Here is a 23491-nt window from a genome sequence, read left to right on the forward strand (position 1 = left end):
TGGGAAAACATGAATAAAACTTTTAGTCTGTGTCTTTAGAGAAGATGAAACAGTTTCTTGGCCGGTTCCCCAGAATCTATATTGATGCATTAAATGTAACATAAATGACCAGAGCTGTGCGGTGATGCAGGCCAAGTCACTCTCTGGTGGACCACTGGCCGTCAAGATGGACAGCCCCTCTATCTAGAGCCTCCATATGATACTTTCAGCTAATAATAGTCTGCAGGCTTCCTGTGGATAATGACATCTGCTCAGCCCATGTCAGGCAGGCACCACGGAATTTGCAGCCACAGGTTGCATCCCCCAGGGAAATTCAAAGCAACGTTCTGCTCTGGGTTCCACAGCAACATTCAACTATTAAACTCTGAGCCACTTTACCACGTGTGCCCCATGAAGAGAAAAACAGAAACTGCGTGAAGAAAAAACACACAAATAGGTTATTAACAAAGATAATTCTCCTTTCGCTCAGTCCCTGCTGGACTGTGCTCCATTCCCGTCTCTCTCTCTTCACCCCCGTCACCATTCCTCCACGCCCTGCATCCTGTTATAGACAGTTTTCCCTTTTTAATAAATAAGGAGGAACATTCACAGGGAGAAACGGAAGAGAAGCAGAAAGTGATGAAGTCACATTTGACCCAGTAACTGTGTCTAAAACATCGATCCAGACCTCATGTCCCTGGGGTGGGGACGGTGGACATGGGACAAGTTGGAGTTGTGCTCGGGGTTCTACACCAACACCCAAATGAGAAGAACAGAAACATTTCTTGGATGCTTCGCCTAGCACCTTATGAGCAACTTTAACGGTAAACAGTTCACCAATAATATTCTCCATTTCCTTGCCCTTTGTTATTCTACTAATTTAAAACTTTCTGTTGTTATTGAAAAAATAAATCTACCGGGGAAAACCACGAATTGCTGCCAGTTGGCAGACTCGAGAGAACATAAGCCAGGGAAGTGTGAGTTACAATTTGTTAGAATTCCAGTCTGTACATGCAGACAGACATGGAAAATGTGGGTAATTAAGTAATTCAGGCAAAACCCTGTCTATCTCTTTTTATTTGAGCTTCTGGCCAAGATGAAGTTGAAAGAAAGAGTGTATAGGCTTGTGAAAGTGAATCAGAGGGTGGGGTTAAGGAAAGGGTGGTGCTAGAAGTTTTAAAAATTATTTCTACAGTCAAAGGTCACTTAACTCAGTCACGGTCTCTTACTAAAGGAACCAGTTGCCAATTCTGCTCCCGTGTAAGAAAACAAGGTATTGTAAATAGTTCTTTGTTTTAAAATGTTTGTTTATGTTTTCTTTCTTTGTTGAAGTACCTAGCTAAAGAACAATTTATTAAGACTCCCACAAAACAGAAATAATAGATGAAGGCCAGCCCCCAGGAGTTCTGTGCAAGTCTGAGAGATTGAACCCTGAGCTGCTTCAAAGTTGGTACTAGAAAGAGGGCTAAGCGGGAGAGAGCATTCACTTCCAAAGACGTCAGAAAGATAGTTTTATTGTGAATCGTGAAACTATGAATGGAGTTTTCTCCAGTCACATTTTTGGCTTTGCTACCTTTGTATCTGTCAACACAGGTAAAAAGAAATAGGGTATTCTCAGAAGTATTGAACCGAATCCCTTCTAACCCTTCAGAAGAGTGGACGTGGCAACATGAATTTGAGCTTGGTCACTAATGTAGGGAACTAATGATTTGACTGTCTACCCTCCCGCCCACGCACACCTTTGTGTCTTGGCTACCATTCCACGGGCCATTAGCTTTCTTCTCTTTCGTGGAATAATCTAAGTCCCTAACCTTACATTCCATGCTCATCATAAATCCTCCCAGACTATTAATTCCCTCAGAAGTGGCTTTAGGTAAATATAGAATTGCTGCGGATTCGGGGGGTCATTTTCTGATATGCACAACTCCACCAAGTAGGCAATATCATCAGTATCATCAGAAAGTCAGGAGGCCTTGGATGTCCTCTAATGGAAAAGGGGAAGAGAGTCCTTCCCGCTCCCTCCTCCAGCTCATCATCATCCCTCTTTTCTTCCTCCTCCTGTTCATCCTCTTTCGTCACCCAATCCCTCCCTTTTACCGTAAAACCTTAAAGACAGTAACATATAATGACAAAAGCATTTGTATTTAGAGTCCAGAGAGTGGGACTGCAGCGATAGCTCTGCTGTTAGTTAGCTGTGCATGTTAGTCAGCACATTTAACCTCTCTGGGCCTCAGTTTCCTAGCAGATAAAATGAAGCATTTGACTAGAGGGATTCCAAGGTTCTTTCCAACTCTGATTCGCGAAGAGTATGTGTATCTTTTTCTTTTTTTTGGCGGTACGCGGGCCTCTCACTGTTGTGGCCTCTCCCGTTGCGGAGCACAGGCTCCGGACGCGCAGGCTCAGCGGCCATGGCTCACGGGCCCAGCCGCTCCGCGGGACGTGGGATCTTCCCGGACCGGGGCACGAACCCGTGTCCCCTGCATTGGCAGGCGGACTCTCAACCACTGCGCCACCAGGGAAGCCCGAGTATGTGTATCTTTGATGAGACATATTGATGAGTGATACTATCCTTTTCTTATTTTCATATTTCTTTAGCTAAGCCCCTTTACAGATTGAGATTTTCCATATTTTCCATATGTATGTATATTTATATGTATGTAAACTGATATATCCATATACCTTCTGAAAATTGCAAAAGAGCCGTTCATTCTGAAAAGGGCATAGTTGGCTTCTGACCTAGACATTTATAGGCTTTTCTGAAAAGATCACTGTTGAACCCTTGTATGGATAAATTATTTCATGTAGAATCTCATCCCCAAATTCTGCATCTTTCAGAAAGCACTTTTCACTGCCGGGTTAATTTTACCCAGCACTGGCTGGCTTATAGCACTTCTATACTTTTTTTTAAAGGCAGGAATTATTTTTCTTGTATGGTCTGGGCTACACCTGATATTTTAATGATATTAATGAGAGAATTAATGAAGTTGAAGATACCTGGATATTAACTTTCCACAAGAAATTAGCTTTTTCATTAGAGAGAGTTATTGTTTTCAGGGATTCGTTACAAGTAACTAAACTTTAGAATAACCATAAATCATAAGTAGAAAGATAAAAATCCCCGGCCTTAAAATAGTAGTTTCTCCCCTCCTCCCTTCATAGTGATTATGCTTTGGCCATGGAGCCAAGCATTTTCCATATGAAAGAATTCATGAGTTCTTAAAAGATAAAGCTTAATATACAGGCAGTAAGCAAAGCATCATTTGAATGAATATAGCTGTAAAGAAAATAGGGAGGTTATTTCCAAGACAGCATTGGATCTGTCAAGGGAAATACTTATACACAAGTTTGGAACATTTTATGAGGGTGTAGAATTGCTACAAGAGTAGAGGTTCTTGCTTTTCTTCTTTAATAAAATAATGTTAGCCTAGGATTATCATCAGCTTCTGAAATAGGTGGGAGCTGTGACTAGGGATGATTTAGAGGCTGGGAAGCTGTTTGGTTAAGTGTAAGCCTATGACTAGGAGAGATTTCAACAGTATCACTTTAATCCAAGTCATGATGAAACCAAAACTTTGTTTACACATGCCTCTCCCTTGATTCAACCATTGAACTAGAGAGATCTTCTGACCTTTCTAAAGTTCTCATTCTAGGTTTCTCTGAGGGCCAGGTGGTATCAGTGCAAGACCAAGTTCTATACAACACTGGCACTAATGGGAGTTTATAGGCTTAGGAATTTGGTTTATTTTTAATCATTTAATCAGCTTGAGAAATTATTTGGCTATAAAATGACAGTAGATTGAACTCACTATTTCTTTGATAGAGACCCAGTCTAAAAAGACTTAAATGAAAATATCAGGGTAATTAGATGTGAAATTTAGAAGTTGAACATAATATTTTTAAAAATGAGAAAGCTTGAGTTCCTTTGTTCGTTAAGATTGGTTTCAGAGGGTCTCACATGAGTGAGAATAAAGGCAAGCAAGTCCTGAGTTCTCTACTTCTCTACAAGCATTTCCACTAAACTGTGAAAGATTTCAAGTTTAAATAGATAAAAAATGGTGGCTAGAGCCCAAACTATAAACACTCTAAAAAAGAAATAAACAAGTATTTGTAAGTTTTCATTTTGTGCAAAGTCCTGAGGTGGGTGTTATTGGATGCGCAAAGCTGAGTAAGAAAATTTTGCTCTCAAGGAAAGTATCCTAGAGTTGAAAAGATATGAATCTATGAAAACAGAACTAGCAGTATGATAAGCTCCAAGCAGGTGGCAAAAGCTATTTTATGGGTCTTTGGTGGAAGACATGCTCCTGTGAACCCCCAAGTTCAGAAAAAGCTTCCAAAGGAAAAGAAGACCTGGAGCAGAGGTGGATTTCAAGAGAATTAAGGAGGATAAAGGAACCAGGATATCATAATCAAGGTGTGAAGGAATAAAGAAGGTTAAAAAGTATAAAAATATGGATGAAAGATCAGTGAGAAAAAGTACAAAGTTGAAAAGGGGTATAATTATTCCTCATTTACTGGGTAAGGTCAGGAGGCATGTGAGGCACTGGGCTGATTCCTCTGGCATTTATACCCGGGCGTTTTCAACAGGGAGCCGCTAACTAACCAGAATCCAATTGTTCTCTCGTGTGAACTAACTCTGCAATTTGAGCCAATTCTCTTAAACTCTCTGGACTTCATTTTTAAAATATTTAAAATAATGTTGGAGTGGAATTTTTCTAAAGTTTATTCAGCCCTTATGAGTGTATATATACATATTATATATATATATATATATATATATATATGATCAGATTGGATAATACATTCTTTTGTCATTTCAATGAAGGGTAATTAAAAAAGATAATTATGTAAGCCAACAAGTCCATTTACAAAAGTTAAATAAATGGAAAGGATTATTAACATGTTCTCTAACTCTGCTTTATTTTTCTTAGATTTTCCCAATGGACTCTCTAGCAAAATCTGTCAACCAATTTGCTCTGGAGCTTAGCAAAACGCTAGCTGAATCTGCCGAGGGTAAAAATATCTTTTTTTCTCCTTGGGGCATCTCAACCTCCTTGGCCATGGTGTATTTGGGCACCAAAGGCACCACTGCAGCCCAAATGTCCCAGGTGAGTGAGCAAGGTCGACCATCCTCTGCTGCCTTAAAATGAAATGCTTTTCTTGTCTTTTGTTCACTTCTCTCTTGAAATCCAAATAGCCCGCGTTTTACAACCACATCCTCCAAAATAAAAGACACACTTAAATAAATTTTCTAGACCATAAAAAGAAATCTGAGAAAGTGAATCAATTTGAAAACTCTTTCTAGGAATACCGTTTAAGAACCTGTGTTCTCTGGCAAAATCAAATGGAGAGATGATGCGGTTATCGAGTTTGGTTCAACACCAAAAACAATTTTATTTTGATTATTAAAATATTTCAAGAAAGTAATGGCTCATACTTTAAATAATAGTATTAGTCATCATCTTTCTAATCTCAGAAGGATTTTCTTGAAGAAAAAAATAGAAAAATGAAGTGAATCCTGTTCCTCATGCTTTGTTTGGTTGTTACTTTGTTTGGTCCCTGGTTGTCTAGATGAATCTAAAGAGCCCATTAAGGGCATTAAAATAGCAAAACAGGATTATTGTATAAGCAATTATCAATTTGATGTAAGCATCCTCAAATCATAGCGAGTGTATGTGTATGTGTGTAGCCTTACAGAGCAAAACATACCAAATAGCCATATATATGTGTATCTGTACCTATGCATGTGTAAACATAAAAATATATGTGTGTGTTTTAAGTAAAAATAAAAATAGAAGAGAGTAAATTCAGCTCTAAATCATACAACGATTGAAAGGCCAAGTGACAGAATTTCCACCAAGAGGCTGGCCTCTGTGACAAGTATGGAAATGGGCGCAGCCAGCAGTTCTGAATGAGACAGGCAGAATACATATTCTGTCAGTTTGGGTCTAGGATATCCCCCTTATGCTCGTAATTTACAAGATATTGTGTGGTTTAAAAATAGCAACAACAAAATCTTTGTTCACAGAAAAATCCTGGTTCACAGCTAGTTAATAATTGGCTCATTATTAAAAGGTTTAACTATGAATGTGATAGACAATCTTAGATAAACGTCAATTTGCTTCCGCTCCATATAAATATATTGCTGGGTGCTGCTTACCCTTGTTTTATTTCAATGTCACTGAAATATTAACAGCTTCAGTTTGCAATTGAGACTAACGAGTTGCTTAGGCACCTCCCCTTTTTCTTCCCTATGGCAAGTGGTTCCTGTCTGTCACCATGTGTCAGCACAAACTTTGGTAAAATAGACTTTATTCCTTTCTGTAAGCTGGGTCCAGGATGCATGCAGGATATGGAATTATAGCTTTGTTTTCTCAGGGGAAACACAATGTCCACATCCTTCCTGTGACCTTTCACATGAATTGCTGGGGTGAAGACAATGACTCTATCTCCATACGTCAGATGGTGGTAGGCAGTGAAAACTGAAGTGCTTAAGTAGAAAAAACAACTAAAATTCCTGAATTTTCCAGATAACTGGGGCAATGGTGGCATTTGCTTAAATTATCTAAGTGATGGTCTCAGTTGAATACCTAGGCTTCTTTTCAAAACAATCATAGATAAAAATGAAACTTGGAAAACATGAGAATTTTACCTCTAAGGCTATTCTCAACATTATCCTCAACGTCCCATGAAAAGTATTAAAATAAAGAGACTAGCAACTTAAATTCAACTTAAAAATTTATTTAAAAGAAGCTCTTGGCTTACTCTTATTAGGTCAGGTAATACACCATTTAAGTCAAATCAGCGCTCCCTTGGTTCATTAATTATATGTTTTGTATCTATAGGAACAAATGGCTTGTAGTTGCCGATGTGTATTTCATATGATTACATCTCTGCAAAGTGCACTCACATATTGCCTTTTTATTGAAATTACAGGTTCTTCAGTTTAGCAGAGACCAGGACAGCAAATCTTGTCCTGACAGTTTTGAAAAGAAAAGGAAAATGGTATGTCTTATATTTCAATATCTATTTGATAATTAAGGAGAAAGCACTTTTGGCACATGTATTTTAGTGGCTAAATTAAGCAACCTTTAATAGGTAACTTTTCTTTAAAATATATGTTAAAATTATGGGAAATTTTTTAGAGTGCAGAATGTCTACACTTTATGGAAGGGTAATGTTCTTTTCCCTTATCTCTTCCTTTCCTTCCTCTTCAAAACTACTCTACTTTCAACACTGTTCTTACTTCTGAGAACTCTTTCAACATTGGTCTTACTTCTGCATACTAAGTGTGAAGAAAATGATGTCCCAACAGCTATTACATTCCTGCACTAATAATACTAAAGAGAATATTTTTTTATCTACCATACAGTCGATTTCGGCCTTTTTTCATCAACTTTATCATTTCATTTACTGTAAGTTGTTCGTATACACTTAGTTCTTGTTCAACATTTTTATTTGACCAATTTATTTTCTTTTAAAGGAATTCAGTGTAGGCAAGGCTGAAGAAATATGCTCTAATTTCCAGACACTTATCTCAGAAATCAACAATCCCAGCAATGCTGGCATACTTCAAACAGCCAACAGGATCTATGGGGAGAAAACGTATCCATTTCACAATGTAAGTGCAAATATCTTATTTCAAGCTGATGGGGAACAGTCACATGAGATCAATCAATAAACTCTTTGTACTTTTCTCCAGGGATCCCAGGGTCAATCTTAATGTACATGGAGTATGTGGTCAGCGTTTCTGATAAACGATCATTTAGCCTGACCAATGTGTCAAGTTGTAAAGGAAACCAATCACATATTTCAAACCAACTCTGGTGATCAGATCTTTATGCCCAGAATAAAGGGGTACACCCCAGGAACAACCCATGAAGGCTCATAGAAATGTGGTTTATATAATCCCTGGGCCAACATTTGTTTCATGGGAAACAGAGCAAAAGATATAGAATAACTGGATATGGTGAGTCTGACGGAGCCGAGGGTGGTGTGGCCATAGGAGTGTGGCAGGAGACTGTGCCCTCAAGGGCAAAGTTGACTTTGGGATCAGGTAAGTCACTTCACATCTTCACTTCAGACACTTTAAGAAAGATTCTTAACATGGAATTGAATCAACTTTTCTGCTCTGATGGCTGAGACACCCACAGTGCAGACCATGACTTCATCCTCAGTTCAGATGCAAGGGCTCCCCAGAGGAGTCAACTCCAAACCAAGCCAAGCATTTACTCCTTTCATGTTTGTCCATCACATTCTTTGGCACACTTCAGAAGAAAGCCAGAGGACCCAGGCGCCCAGTGGGTAAGGAGTAAGGAAATTGAATAGGGAGACGGATAGCAACAGGAAAAGTCAAGCTATCTTGTGATTTCAAGCAGTGTTATCCCTGCCCATACCCAGTGAATTCCGGGGAGCTCAGAACTTGGGCTTTGCTATTACTAAAGGCGAAAAAGCAGCCAAGGGAAGTCTTAAAGACATGTTTATTACGGGTAGTCTCATGCACTCAGGTTTGATTCATAAGTAGGAGAGATGACTGAGCTGGGTGGGCACTTGGTAAAAAGAAGCACACAGAGATACAAAATGGTGCGTCTTTTAAAATATCCACAAGGCCTAGCTGTGCACAGAGTGGTCGATCAGAACCCACGAGTCAAGACAAGGAGTAGGTACCTCGAGAATGTTTACGTTTTCTTTTTACTGGATTATAAATTGTACAGAACGTAGACTTCATAATCTACAAACCACTGCCTGGAAGCTGAATTAACTCAACACTTTTGAACTGCACACAATTCCTCCATAAAGTAATAAACTGAAGGAACGCCACAGCTGTCCTGGGGAATAAATTATGTTTTAAGGCAGGAGCCCTCCTAAGCAGCAACCTTGGTTATAGCCCACTTAGGATGATGGCCACTGAGGGTAGCGTCAACGGCCCGAAGGAAGAAGCCTGCTTTTTCCCTTAGAATACCTGACGAAACCTTTGACCGGTCTTGGAAATCGGTTTTTATGGCAGCCTGTAGTTTCCCTCAGAAGCCCTCCCCAGGCTCTTGGGTGTTTAGAGTCCATAGACGGCAGCTGCCAGACCCAGGGTTCTCAATCTGGCTCCATCTCTGCCACAGAAAGCCCAGTACTCCTTGGCTGGAGTCGCTCCTGGGATTCCTAGAATGGTCCTGCTTTCCATCCCAGCCCCATTTCCCAAGGATGAATAAAAACAGACGAAGATGTCGACGCTCCGGAACTGTGGGAGACGGGCCTTCCTTCCATACCTGTGGCTCTGCATGGCTTGTCCGTGCCCAGCTAAGTTTACACAGGGTGGTGTTTAGTTTTTAACCAAAGCTGGAGTGTGGAAAGATTGAGGGAGCAATAGGGTGGCAGTTTGTAATCGTCCATCTAGCTGGGTTTGTTTGGTTTTTTTTGGATAATCTAAATAGACCTGTTTATCGATTCTGGAAACATTCTACAAAAGGAGATTTTACCTGTATCTTCCAGAAATATTTACAAGACGTGAAAACATACTTTGGCTCAGAGCCACAGTCTGTGAACTTTATGGAAGCTTCTGACCAAATCAGAAAGGAGATCAACTCTTGGGTTGAAAGCCAGACTGAAGGTAAGCCTTCTCCAAGGTACTGAGCAGCGTGCTTTCTCCAAGTATCGCTTTGTTATTTTGAATTTGTGTTATGTGTAAGTATAGGCGTTTCTTAAATAGAACTGTGGACACATCCTAAATATTCAAAACATTTGGTTTATTCATGCCCATAATTTTTGACTTATAGCTTTTGCAATAAATCTTATCTAAAACAGACGAGACAACCATTTTACCAAGTAGACAAGAAAATGATCAGATTCCACTAATTCCAAGGAGGACTCCAGGGATAAAAGGCAGAAAAATGCAAAAAAGGAATTTTGGAATACTGCTGCACTTGCGGTTTCTAAAGAAAAATAGCTGCTGATGAACCATGTAACAAAGAGACCCAAAATACAATATCTTAATAGGATAGAAGTTTATCTCTGACCTAATAGTCACAAGGTAGATACGCATTCTGTTCCATGAAGGGATCCAGAGACCCCGACTGTGGGTTAGCTCTGCCATCAAGACATGGCTTTTATATTTGTCTAAGGTGATTCTTACAGTTGTCAGTTTTACAGTCAGCAGGAAATAGGGAAAATAAAGCCTCTTTGCTTTTAAGGGGAGGCCCTGAAACTTTCACACACACCAGTTCCACTCATATCCCAAATTTGGATACATGGCACATTTTATGCTCTGGTGACCAACTTGTCCTAGTTTGCCTGGGACTTTCCTGGCTTTAGTATCTGAAGATGTCTCGGTCCTAGGCAAACCGGGATAGTCGGTTGCCCAGACTTGCTGTAATAAAGGTCTTTAAAATGTAGTTTTTAGCTGGGTAGCCACATGCTACCTAAAATTTAAGCATTCTATTTCTAAAAAGGGAATAGTAGAGGGATTCTTATAGGTGATTTAGCAGTTTTTTATGATGATCCTTATTTTAGAAATGAGGAAGCTGAGGCTTTAGAGAAACTGTTACCAAGATCAGATAATTTAAAGCTTCAGAAATAGGACTGAAATCTACATCAGTTTAGCTCAGAAGTCTGAACTCATTTCAATATTCCACGCTTCCTTTTCAATCGATAGGTCTGTTGATGGTCCATTATATCTCACAAAGAAATACCAAAGGTGTAATCGCTAATGAATATTAATGGTTAAGCCTTTGCTCTGCAGCAACGAACATGGAATGTTTGGGTAATCCCCCTCCCCCCAAACTTCAGAGTTCATTTGTATATTCCTGCCAGATATGCTTGCAGAGGTCCCACATACTTTAAACTCGACATACTGAAGTCATATTCAGAACGGCTTATCCACACCTTGCCCTCTCCATGCACTCATTCTCCATCCCGGCGGATGGGTGGCTACCACACACTTGCCCAGATCAGAAGTCCGAGAGGTACTCTAAACTCTCCCCTTTCCTTTGCCTCCTCCTGTGTGTTTCTCAGTTCATCTTTCCTTTCCAGTCTCTTCCTCCTCTGCTCTCGGCTTTGTCATCATTTATCTGTGTTAATGTAATAATCTGTTTCTCATCTTGCTCCCCTCAAATGCCACCTCCATTCAGCCATCAGAATGACCTCCCTAAAATGGGAATTCGACCAAGTGGACCACGTACTCAAAATCCATCACGGTGCCCCACGTCCTACAGGATGAATTCAAGCTGCCTAAACTGACGTAGAAGGTCCAACAGGACCGTGAAGTCTTGTCTGTCTCTCCACTTCAACTCTTGTCATTCTCTGACTCAAAGCTGATACTCAGGAATTCGAAGTGGCACAGAGTCCCTGGAACTCCCTGTGCTACCTCACGACCCCATGCATTTGCTCATGTGTCCCTTCAATTCGAAACACGGTCCCCTCCCCTGCCACTCCCAGCCCCTTCATGGCCACTGGAGTTGAAGTCCCTGCCTCCCCCACTGAACTCAAGGACACCAAGCACAGTAATACTACCTTATTTGAGTTCCTGCTTTGAATCACTAACAGGTAACAGCCCTGCTCAGGGTAGCTGTTCAGAGAAATGTTTATTGAAGTGAACTAAGGAAGTTGGCAGCCCTAAATTCTCAGTTCCTTTTTCACTGAAGTAGTGACTCAGAAGCCATAGTGAGGCCACAGTGACCATTATCCTTAACTTATGCCTGACTTGGATTCATCTAAAAGTAAGTCTGTCTTGAGAACTACAGATTAGCTAGCATTTACAGAAAGGGAATTCCTTGCACTGTTCCAGTTCACGTGAGGATCAAATGTGATTGTATAAGCAAAAGCACATTGTAATATACAACGCAAACTCAATGTAGTAGAAGTAGGAGCAAGCACAGTGCTGGAGCTGAACTAAATCTCAGCTCTCAAGTTCCTACCCTGTGCCCACTCTGTTCTCTGGAAGACAGGTGGGGACCCTACAGACAGGAAGGCAGGGAGCAACTCATCTGCTATCTTTCGCCCCAGCAAAGCCTTTCTGAGCTGAGCGGAGAGTCATTGTCTGACAAGGCATGAGCTCGGTTTGCATAAGGATCCTTGCCGTGCTTCCCCCGCACAGGCTGACACATTCAAGGAGCATGACAGGATCCATCTCTCTAGATCAGGGGTCCCCAACCCCCGGGCCTGGGCCTGTTAGGAACTGGCACGCACAGCAGGAGGTGAGCGTTGGGCAGGTGAGGAAGCTTCATCTGCCGCTCCCCATCGCTCCCTGTCGCTCGCATTACCACCTGAGCCATCCCCGCCCGCCCATCCCCACACCCCGACTCCCGGCCCTGGTCCGTGGAAAAATTGTCTTCCACAAAACCGGTCCTTGGTGCCAAAAACTTTGAGGACTGCTGCTCTAGATTACAGAGCTGTCCGGATCTTCCTGTGATGATACAAATATGCCGTAAATCCTAGGGCTGCCATAACAAATTACCACAAACTGTGTGGTTTAAACCAATAGAAATATATTCTCTCATAGTTCTGGAAGCTGCAAGTCTGAAGTTAAGGTGTTAGCAGGGGCCTTGCTCCCTTGGAAAGCTTCAGGGAAGAAACCGTTCCATGCCTGTCTCCTAGTTGCTGATGGTTATTGGCAATCCTTGGCTTGTAGACACATCTCTCCAATCTCTGCCTCTGTTGATACATAACTTTCTTCTTTGTCTCTCCTATGTCTCCATGTTTTCACACTCTGTGTGTCTGTGTCCAAATTTCTCTCCTCTTATAAGAATACCAGTCATTGAATTAGAGCCCACCCTAATCCAGTATGACTTCATTTTAACTTGACTGCATCTGCAAAGACTCTGTTTCAAAATAAGATCACACTCACAGGGACTGGAGGTTAGGATTTAACATATCTTTTTGGATGACACAATTCAGCCCACAAAAGTAATATTCTCACAAAAATTTATAACCTGAATATATCTTGAGGAAGCATCAGACAAACTTGAACTGAGAATTGAGCATTCTACAAATATTTTTCAAAAGTATCAAGGTCATGAATGACAAAGAATGAATGAGGAATGAAAGAAAAAGACTAAAGGGGACTAAAAGGAAATGACAACTAAATGCAACTTGAGCTCTTGGATTGATTTCTGGTCCAGGAAAAAAAGGACTTTATTGGAACAACAGATGAAATTTAAATAGGATCTGTTAATAATATTCTATTAATACTAACTTCCTGGCTTGGATCACTGGTGGATACAAGATGTTATCATTTAACGGTATTTCATAATCATCATTTTTATGTGTGGCGCTTCACCAGGATGTAACTATATCATTTGAAATCTGTCCTTTTGCTCTTTTAGGAAAAATCCTGAATCTCCTACCTGATGATGCTGTGGATTCTGCAACCAGAATGGTTCTGGTAAATGCCCTTTACTTTAAAAGAATTTGGGAACATCAATTCTTGGTCCAAAATACCACAGAAAAGCCTTTCAGAATAAACAAGGTAGGAACCTGTTAATAACCAGTATGAATTTTTACATGGCATTGCAAAGGGAATTCTATTTTAAATTTATTCTCTCTGACTATATGCTCCTGTAAACTATGGCTCTTACTAGGGCAGGGATGACTGTGCTAAAATCCCCAGTTCCATCCTACCTGGAAATTCCCCTTTCATTATTTTTTCTCTGAAAATAGACTATTCACATATTTTATTACTCAGTCCTTGCTGCTTTTGTTTCACCATTGGCTTTACTAAAAATTCATGTCATGTATCTACCATTACAGTATTATACAGAATACTTTCATTGTCCTAAAAATGCTCTGTGCTCCAAACATTCATCTCTCCCTCTAAATCCCTGGCAACCACTGATCTTTTTACGGTCTCTCCAGTTTTGCCTTTTTCGGAATGCCGTATAATCAGAATTGCATAGTATGTAGCCTTTTCAGACTGTCTTCTTCCACTTAGCGATATGTATTTAAAGTTCCTCCATGCCTTTTTATGGCTTGATAGATCATTTCACTTTGTTGCAGAATACTATTCCATTGTATGGATGTAGTAGTTTGTTTATCCGTTCACCTTACTGAAGAGCATTTTGGTTGCTTCCAGTTTTTAGCAATTATGATTAAAACTGCTATAAACATTTGCATGCAAGATTTTGTGTGGACACGTTTTAAACTCATTTCCGTAATTACCCAGGAGCACAGTTGCTGGATCACATGATAAGACTGTATTTAGCTTTGTAAGTAACCACCGTACTGTCATCCAACGTGCCTTCCATTTTGCATTCTCACTGGCAGAGAATGTAAGTTCCACCCTCGTTAGAAGTTTATGTTATCAGTGTTTTGAACTTTTAGCCATTCAATTAGATCTGTAGTGGTATCTTCACTGTTTTAATTTGCCATTCCCTAAGGACATAAGATTGAACATCTTTTCATATGCTGTAGGTCTGCCTTTGGTGAGGTATCAGTTCAGATCTTTCGCCTGTTTTTAAAATTGGGTTCTTTGCCTCATAATTGTTGAGTTTTAAGAGTTCTTTTCAAATTTTGGATACCAGTCCTTTATCAATTATGTGTTTTGAAACTCTTATCTCCTAGTTTATTGCTTGTCTTTTCATTCTCTTAGTGAATTTCAGTTTTATGATACTAAAATACCCTCACACAAAAACAAAAACCACAAATGTTTGTGTGTGAAATGCACCTTACTCAGTTTCTGAATCATTGGCATTTACATAGTTTGCATAAGACTCCTTTAAGTGTTTGGTAGAATCCAGCTTGCCATGATTTATAGAGGATGCCGTAACAGTGTCAGAGAAAGAAACTCCCACATCATTTATCGATGATGTTATCCAGTAGAACACATATTTCCAGAAAACAAGGTTTGAATAATTTTATTCAGCATTTAGCAGAGGATCACTAGCTTTGCCAGTGTCCCAGACTACTGGGAACCAATGATGCTAAAGAATTAAGGATTTGGTGGAACACCTCCCCAGTGATTTTGCTACATATATTCTACAGACTACAAGCAAACCAGTGCAAATGATGTTCATGAAAGAAAAGCTTCCAGTATTTTACATAGAAGAGCCACAAGCCATAGGCCTTCAACTCTTCTATGAGAGCCGTGACCTCAGCCTACTCATACTACTGCCGGAAGACATCAGTGGGCTGGATCAGGTAAAGGGATCAGCCTATTCACCCCTACCTTCTTTCCTCTCCCCTTTGGTAACAAGTTTGTTTTCTATATCTGTGAGTCTGTGTCTGTTCTGCATATACATTTATTTGTATGGAAAAAAACTTTAAAAAAAGACATCAGTCTGTCTGACATGAAGAGGGTTCTAGTGTTTATCCCTCCTGGGAAAAACATAAAGACACGATCTCCCAGTTCTTTAATTTCTGCAGAGGAAGGCAACCAACGTACCTTGAGCCTTAGGTACTGTATGTTTACATCATTTAAGCTTTACAAAACTTTGTCAGGTTGATATAACTATCCCTCAGGAAGGTTAAGTAATCTATAGATACCTTTAGGAGAGGGCAGTCACACAAACAACCACACAAACAACAGATCGAGATATTTACTGTCAGTCACAAAGCTGTGTGGATTGATCATAACAATCTTTCAGTTAATATAGGTCTTTCTTCTCCTTCCGATAGGACTTACCTAATTAACTTTTTAATCACTTGCATTAATCTAGCCTTAGACATATGTTTAAAAACATTAAATGGGGGCTTCCCTGGTGGCGCAGTGGTTGAGAGTCCGCCTGCCGATGCAGGGGACACGGGTTCGTGACCCGGTCCGGGAAGATCCCACATGCCATGGAGTGGCTGGGCCCGTGAGCCATGGCCGCTGAGCCTGCGCGTTCGGAGCCTGTGCTCCGCAATGGGAGAGGCCACAACAGTGAGAGGCCTGCGTACCGCAAAAACAAAAACAAAAACAAACAAAAAGAAGAAAAACATTAAATGGATTCTAAAACATTTTTTAAAACATTTTTTTATCAAGTTAACACTCTTCAGGAGATATAGTCTGTATCAGTGCATCTTCAAGTATTATTTAAGTTGTTCATCTGTTAAACTTCTCTTAAGCCTGACCTTGGTCTGACCACATTTCTGAGCAATTCGCCTGTCTAAACTGAACACTAGCTTCTCATGCAATAAGTGCTCTGTCGTTCCTTACACTGTGCCTAATTTCTCGTGTGCCAGATTCTTTATGTTTCCACCACCCTACTAGTGTGCAGAAAGATTTCTAAATAGTGTCATAAAATTTGTGAAACTGGAGAGGATAGTAGAAATAAGACCAAGTGTGAATACTAAACCATTAGAGTTACACCCTTAAAAGATAAGCCTTTCTTTTTAAAAGTGCAGGTTCCTGACCTGAAGATATTGTCACTTACTGCACATAATTTACAAATATGTCACTGATAGCAATACTTGGATCTAGAAAATTCTTAAAGTAGCAAAAGCATGTGCTTTGAAACAAACATGTTATTTAAAAAATCAAACATTGTTTATCATATATATGTACGCATATGTGTATATAATATATATTTATTGTTTAAAAAATTTTAAATATAAAGAAGAGAAAAAGCACCCTCAAAACCACTATTTAAAATGTCATTACTCTTGGGACTTCCTGGTGGTCCAGTGGTTAAGGCTGCGCTTCCAGTGCAGAGAGTGTGGGTTTGATCCCTGATCAGGGAGCTAAGATCCCACGTGCCAAGCAGTGCGGCCAAAAGGTTAAGGAAAAAAAAAAGTCATTACTCTTAAGATTGGAGGATTTTCCATTTTTTGTTTTTCTTTCCTTTTTTTTCCGTAGTTTATAGTTACTAGTTTCATACTGGCGTGATTATAGACTATAGACATTTTATCTCAGATTTTGTTTTCAAGGAATTGTCTACTATGTTAATAAAACTAAAGTTTTTTTTGTGCCCTGGCATACAACGTGTCCTAGAGTATATGCTTTTGTGTTGACAACACCTAAGTGTATATTTATATTGATGTATTTGCATGTGTAGTTGATGTCTTGCATATTATCATAGAAGTACTTCCATTTCGGATCAAGGTCTAATCTAGAAAACCTATATCCTGAGAACTATTAATCTGCAAAAGGATTATGTCAAGGATGTGTGGAGGACCTCATTATAAACAAAGAATTTCCAAATGTGTGTGTTTTGTTACCTTTGGTAATAGGAGTGACTATAATTCACTTATATAATATCTAAAGGTCTCACTCAACGAATAGTTCTCACTCCACTTTGAAATTACTGACTCTTTCTTCCTTGGCTCCAAACTGTAGCTGGAAAAAGCCATCACCTATGAGACGTTGAGTGAGTGGACCAGCGCAGACATGATGGAGCTGTGTGACGTGCAGCTGCATCTTCCCAAGTTCAAGCTGGAAGAGACCTATGATCTCAAGTCAACCCTGAGCAGTATGGGGATGAGCGATGCCTTTAACCAGAGCAAAGCAGATTTCTCAGGAATGTCTACGGAGAGAAACCTATTCCTGTCCGAAGTTTTCCATAAGTCTTTTGTGGAAATAAATGAACAAGGTACAGAGGCCGCGGCTGGTACTGGGAGTGAGGTGAGTTTTCGAATTAAACTCCCCTCCATTGAATTCAAGGCAGACCACCCGTTCCTCTTCTTCATCAGGCACAACAAAACCAACAGCATTCTATTTTACGGGAGATTCTGCTCCCCTTAAACCCTGCATCTCTCTCATCAAACAAGAGCATCTTACAATGTGAAAAATACACATATGATGGAAAAACACAATTATAATAAAAACCAGTTTATAGCCTGGCTCTTTTTAACACATATTAGCAAAATTATCTTGAAATAATATATTCTAGTGATCCTATCATGCCTATATAGCTAGAGAGAATGGCAAATTTAACTTTTTAAACTTTTTTTTTTGCTTTCTGACATTCAGTTTTATTATTTTTTACATCTTTATTGGAGTATAAATGCTTTACAACGTTGTGTTAGTTTCTGCTGTACAACAAAGTGAATCAGCTATATGTATACCTATATCCCCATATCCCCTCCCTCTTGAGCCTCCCTCCCACCCTCCCTATCCCACCCCTCTAGGTGGTCACAAAGCACCGAGCTGATCTCCCTGTGCTATGCGGCTGCTTCCCACTAGCTATCTATTTTACATTTGGTAGTGTATATATGTCCATGCCACTCCCTCACTTCATCCCAGCTTCCCTTTCCCCGCCTGTGTCCTCAAGTCCATTCTCTACGTTTGCATCTTTATTCCTGCCCTGCCACTAGGTTCATCAGTACGTCTTTTAGATTCCATATATATGTGTTAGCATACGGTATTTGCTTTTCTCTTTCTGACTTACTTCACTCTGTATGACAGATACTAGGTCCATCCACCTCATTACAAATAATTCAATTTTGTTCCTTTTTATGGCTGAGTAATATTCCATTGTATATATGTGCCACATCTTCTTTATTCATTCATCTGTCTATGGACATTTAGGTTTAACATTTTATCTAAATGTGACTTTTAGTTACATTTCAGAAATTCGGTTATTCAATTAAATGCCTTAAAATGCTTGAACTACCTGGTCATTATTTTCATTGTCACTTATTTTCACATGCATCATTTAGTGAAGAAAAAAATCTTTATAGAGGTGATATATTGATAAACAAGAATTTTCTCAAGACTATTACTCTGAGGGTTCATAAATTACCACTGTAAAATTAAATCCCCCTTTTCTGCTATTTTAAAAATACTTATGTTGACATTAATGGAAAAACTAGTGAAATCCAATGAAATCTGGAGTTTAGTTAATAGTAATGTACCAACGTTGGCTTCTTAGTTTTAAAAAAATGTTCCACTGTAATATTAAAAGCTAGCATTAGAGGAAACTGTGTCAGAAGTATATGGGAATTCCCTGTTTTATCTTTGTAACTTTCCTGTGAATTTAAAATTATTCCAAAATAAAAATATTATTGGAAAGAATTATTACGTGTGAAAGTTGTCACATTAACATCCTTGCTTTTAAAAATCCTAAGCTAGAAGAGTAGATTTCCAATTTATATAAATGTGTCTTGTCAGTTATAAGAAAATATCCTTAGTAAAACTTTATCTCCATAAAATTGGCTGTGTTTTTTAAATTTCTATTAAAAATGCTCTTATGCAATGGCTCATTGGTAGTCTCATCAACTGTAATTCTAATTTTAGAGATTGAGTCTATCATTCTAGGCTGCTTTTTCCATTTTAATCTACTAAGTGAAAGATATGATCTGATATGGATCCGACATGAATGGTGTATAAACTAGTACAAGAAAATGTATTTTCTGCATCAAATCTTGGTTTGGTATCACAGAATAAAAAAAAATGATTCTATGCTTTAGCTGCAAAGATAGGAAATTATAATATATATGACAATTTATCATATCATTATAAAACATTTTGCCTCTATCCATAATACCTCACATTAAGTAAGAATGAAAGAAATCCCCCCGTGTCTGTGTTCTACTAAATTAAAAGTCCTTAAGTGTTATGTATCATGTGGACTCATAAGAAAAGTATGTAACAAGTGAACGGGGAGCATGGAAACCAAGCCAAGATAAAGGAAGACCAGAGTAACTGTGTGTCAGAGGCTGACAATCAGAAAATATTAAACACAGTATTTTTCAAACAAACAAAAGAGGAAAAAAGGATGATACTAGAAACTGCAGGTTAGTAAGATGCATTCAGGCAGTCATTCTTTTTTAAAAAGTGTTTGCTGAGCATCTACACTGTATCAGTTGATATTCCGGGCATGAAGACCACACTTTTTTTTTTTAAGGACTTATTGTATTTTATTTATTTATTTTCTCCAATTTTTTTTCTATTTCAGTATCACTCCTTTTCCTCTTCTTTGCTTTATGTTATTATTGTCCTACAACTATACATCTTTATGAATTATAAGCCCATGAACAGTTTCATAATTATTGCTTTATGCAGCTATCTTTTAAATCACATAGAAGGAAAAGTTACTAACAAGGATAAACTTATGCTGTCTTTTATACATATTTACCTACGTAGCTACTCTTACTGGTGCTCTTTGTTCCTTTGTGAGAATTAGAGTTACTGGAAGTCTACACTTCTGAACAAAAACAGACCCTGGTCTCCAGTCTCTTGGAGTCATGGAGCTTACAAAGTCGTGGGAGAAACGGACTCAAAGTGGATGTTAGTGCAAGGAATGATCGCAAAATAAACTGCAGTCATCTTGGAGACACACGTACCTGTGTATGCCCAGGCTTTTTCAATAATGAGGCTTAAAGTATTTGCTGATGATATTTGTTTTCCTCCCTTAGTGCAAATGTATATAGCCTATCTTTTTAGAAGGTTAACAGACCTTAGAACAATAGATAATAATCACGGTCTGTTAACTTCCTTTGTTGCCAGGGAAAACAAAACTATTAAAAAAAACTTGACTGTGAATGGAAGGATGGAAAAGCAGGGCACTAGCTAGAGGACAGAAGTAAGGAAGTTGTGGGGCTTTGTGTTTATTCGTTTGTGTTAATATGGGAGAGACTGAGTATATTTATGAGATAAGAAGACTCCAAAGACGTAAAAGAGATTAAAGTTACAGGAGACGACTAATGGAACCATGTCCTAGAGAAGAAAGAAGTCTACTTTCCTTGAAACAGAAGGGGTGGAGATATGGTAGGCCCAGTGCAGGGGACCACGGGCCACCCCTCCATTATTGGGAGGAAAGAGGAAAGATATTCCCTTTGCCACTGTCTGTCAGACAAGGAGAACTAATCCCTATATGATCTTTATCCCATTCATGTTTAGTTAATGATGTGTCAGGGCTGTGGTTCCTTTAAGCTTTTTCAGAGTAAGAACTGTCTGACCCAGGGTAAACCTGAGATGGCAAGGATACTCGTCAAAATTGTTCTGTGATGCTCTAGACTGGAGGGTCTCCATTTACCTGACTCCTAAGTAGCGTTCTCAGTTCCCCTCTAGAAGCTGAACTGCACAGACTTTTGGGTCAGGGATAGTTACTTGGATTTGAACTTCAACTTGGCTCTTTAAACCTGTGCACAGGCACTAGACCCACTGTTTCTTAATGCAGAGGCTTGAGAGTTGCGTCCTCAGGTGTCTGCTTTGGGCAAGGTATTGCAAAGGATGCATGCTACCAGATGGTATTACTGTGATTAAAAACAACAACCTAGAACATTAAAAAGCAGAACTTTTACTATATATATATATATATTTTTTTTTTTTTGTAGTACGCGGGCCTCTCACTGTTGTGGTGTCTCCCGCTGTGGAGCACAGGCTCCCGACACGCAGGCTCAGCGGCCATGGCTCACGGGCCCAGCTGCTCCACGGCATGTGGGATCTTCCCGGACCGGGTCACGAACCCGTGTCCCCTGCATCGGCAGGCGGACACTCAACCACTGCGCCACCAGGGAAGCCCTACAATATTTTTTAATAAGCAGTGTAGCAACCATCGATAGCTTTTGAAAAACACTGAGGCTTGCTTATTATTTCATACCAAAGTACTTTAAAAAAGAGGTTAATTACTTACATATTTTTTTAAAGTCTGGTGCTCCAAATAATGGTGAACTTTTCTGCGATCATAAATGGCTTATTAGTCGTAGAAAATCTAGCAAGTATTCTTCAAAATAAATAGTCGATTGCCTTTAGGTAAAGGTACATCTTACCTATGAATGAGAAATCAACTGCTTTTGAGAGTGTAGACTGATTATTTTGAGAACATCTATATGGATATTTTCCATTATATAATTTTATTGCTAAAAAGATATTAACAATTTCATATTTGGGCACTTAAAAACCTGGAAACATAATTTTCTAAACTTCATTAAAATCTTACAAAAAGAAAAGATTTGGTGGGCTTCAAACTGTCAAAAATATTTAAAATATGACGGTTTAAAAATTTTGGTTTGCAAGAACAAATGATTTTCAAGAGGATAAAGAGATTTTTACCAGTTAGATTTTAACCAGAAATCTTTGCATAATTAGTATGTGGATGAAAATCAAATGTCAGGGTTTAGTAAGTACAACTAATGATGCCTTTATTCCATTTTTAAATCAACCCATTTCCTGAGAAGCCTTTACTTATGATAGCTATCAATCCAAGTTTAGAAATAAACTGAACTTAAACCAGGTCTTCAAATTACTGTACTTCAAAGCTTTAAACTAAGATTAAAACAGGCAAACATATATTCAATGACATTGATCTCATTAAATTTTAAAATAATTTTGGTAAGCACAAAAATGTACTTCTAATAAAAGTGTTTTCCTTATCTTAAAAATTTTTGTTTACGTGTTTTATAGCGTGCATAATATATTAGTATTTAGCATAAAGCACATGTAAATTCGATAGTGGAGATGCATGCTCAAAAATTGTTTTGATGGGACGTCCTACCAAAACAGTTTGGAAAGCACTGGCTTTAGGAAGCTTTAACCTCTGGTTTTGCTTTTAGTTAATTTTCAAAGTGGAGTTCCGATTCTGAAGCTGCTCTAGCATACACGCGTACTAACCCAGGAAAACAAACCAATGCCCCAATTGGCTAAGTCTTCCCCAAACACCCTCAGGGGACGGGTTACTTGCCTCCCCCGCCAAGCCGTCTGCTCTCAGGCCGGGGCAGGAGGGTGCGCGCGGGGCTCAGCCTCCGCCCGGAAGTCCAGCCTGGGGGTGCGGAGTCCGAGATTGCGCAGAACAGCACCATCTCCCGGTGCTCTGAGTCACCGCCGGAAGCCGGCCCGAAAGCAAAGCGGACGTGAAGCATCCACCAAGCTGGAAGAGCAGCGGCCGCCGCAACAGCTGGAATCTCCCAGGTACCAGGGCTGCGAGGGCTCCCGAGCCCTCAGGTTCCCACGGCGGCCGTCTCTAGTCTGGAGTTCCGGCGGAGAGAGGAAGGAGGAAGGGGGCGAGGAGGCGAGGAAGGGAGGAAGGGAGGCCAGAGGCAGACGCAGGCGTTGGGAAAGGAGGAGGAGAGGACTAGGGGAACGACGGCAGGAGGTATCCGGGCAGGAGAGCTGCGGGGCTGGGGTCGCCCTGGCCCCCGCCGTAGCCTGGGCCCCCGGCCCGCTTGGTCTGGGGCTCGAAGGACCGGGCTCCGAGACCCGAGCGTAGGTGCGCGGTGCGCAGACGCACCCTGGGTCAGAGGGTGGTCTCCGGAGTGGGAGGGCTACGCGGCCTGCCGCCGCCGCTGCGCTGCGCTGTGATTTGCTGGCAATGAAGGCGCGGCCGGAAACCCGAGCCTGAGCGGCGGTTCCCGGAGATGGATGGGCGGGAGCTTTGGGGAGAGTAGTGAGTGAGAGGACCGCAGGGTGCGCAGGAAGACTGTGGCGCCCCCTGCCGCCTCGCCCGGAGTTTGCATGGAGCCTTGGGCAAGTTCGCAGGGGTGCTGGGTCAATGCCACCTCCAGCACAAGTCCCTGTCCCCTCTGCGATCCAGCTTATTGCGCGTACGTCCCTCCCCTCCTTTTTTCTTTCTGTATTTCTTCCATTCTTTTTCTTTTTTTTCTTTAACATCTTTCATCTGTTTTTCTTTATGGGCTGCTTTCCCTCAACGTGAAGCAAACAAAAGCGTTCTCCCCG

General features: G+C 40.1%; 3 protein-coding genes across 9 annotated transcripts in view; 2 read left to right on the forward strand and 1 right to left on the reverse strand.

Annotated features, from left to right (window-relative positions):
- The window catches only part of SERPINB3 (serpin family B member 3), an 80491-nt gene extending 57893 nt beyond the window's left edge, over window positions 1-22598 (reverse strand). For all 5 annotated transcript variants that reach the window (XM_082640231.1, XM_082640227.1, XM_082640229.1 and 2 more), the window contains exons 1-2: window positions 22500-22598; window positions 21453-21588 (exon numbers count right to left, since the gene is read on the reverse strand). The gene's annotated coding sequence lies outside the window, so the exon portion shown is untranslated. The remainder of the gene's footprint in view (window positions 1-21452; window positions 21589-22499) is intronic.
- The window catches only part of LOC309814619 (uncharacterized protein), a 55474-nt gene that overhangs the window by 17428 nt on the left and 14555 nt on the right, over window positions 1-23491 (forward strand). Inside the window, exon 9 of the mRNA XM_082640612.1 lies at window positions 22484-22726. Coding sequence (XP_082496738.1) covers window positions 22484-22726 — 243 coding nt within the window. The remainder of the gene's footprint in view (window positions 1-22483; window positions 22727-23491) is intronic.
- LOC309814401 (serpin B10) lies at window positions 668-19012 on the forward strand. Of its 3 annotated transcripts, none has more exons than XM_082640233.1 (8): window positions 668-803; window positions 4908-5084; window positions 6913-6981; window positions 7460-7597; window positions 9460-9577; window positions 13287-13429; window positions 14941-15096; window positions 17213-19012. In XM_082640233.1, the coding sequence occupies exons 2-8, from the start codon at window positions 4917-4919 to the stop codon at window positions 17615-17617; spliced, it is 1197 nt and encodes a 398-aa protein (XP_082496359.1). In that variant the 5' UTR covers window positions 668-803; window positions 4908-4916; the 3' UTR covers window positions 17618-19012. The 3 variants fall into 3 exon arrangements, with proteins under 3 accessions (XP_082496359.1, XP_082496358.1, XP_082496360.1); XM_082640232.1 differs by lacking the exon at window positions 668-803 and adding an exon at window positions 1168-1252 and having other exon boundaries at window positions 17213-19011; XM_082640234.1 differs by lacking the exon at window positions 668-803 and adding an exon at window positions 4283-4390.

Source organism: Mesoplodon mirus (genome assembly GCF_964341445.2).
Source record: "Mesoplodon mirus genome assembly, chromosome: 13".
Classification (NCBI taxonomy): Eukaryota; Metazoa; Chordata; class Mammalia; order Artiodactyla; family Ziphiidae; genus Mesoplodon; species Mesoplodon mirus.

Bases quoted from the DNA above. Each gene is read 5' to 3' on its own strand.
- LOC309814401 (XM_082640233.1), top strand. From the start codon at position 4,917: ATGGACTCTCTAGCAAAATCTGTCAACCAATTTGCTCTGGAGCTTAGC. The intron at 7,598-9,459 runs GTAAGTGCAAAT...TGTATCTTCCAG, and splicing joins AAACGTATCCATTTCACAAT to AAATATTTACAAGACGTGAA. The intron at 13,430-14,940 runs GTAGGAACCTGT...TATATTCTACAG, and splicing joins AGCCTTTCAGAATAAACAAG to ACTACAAGCAAACCAGTGCA.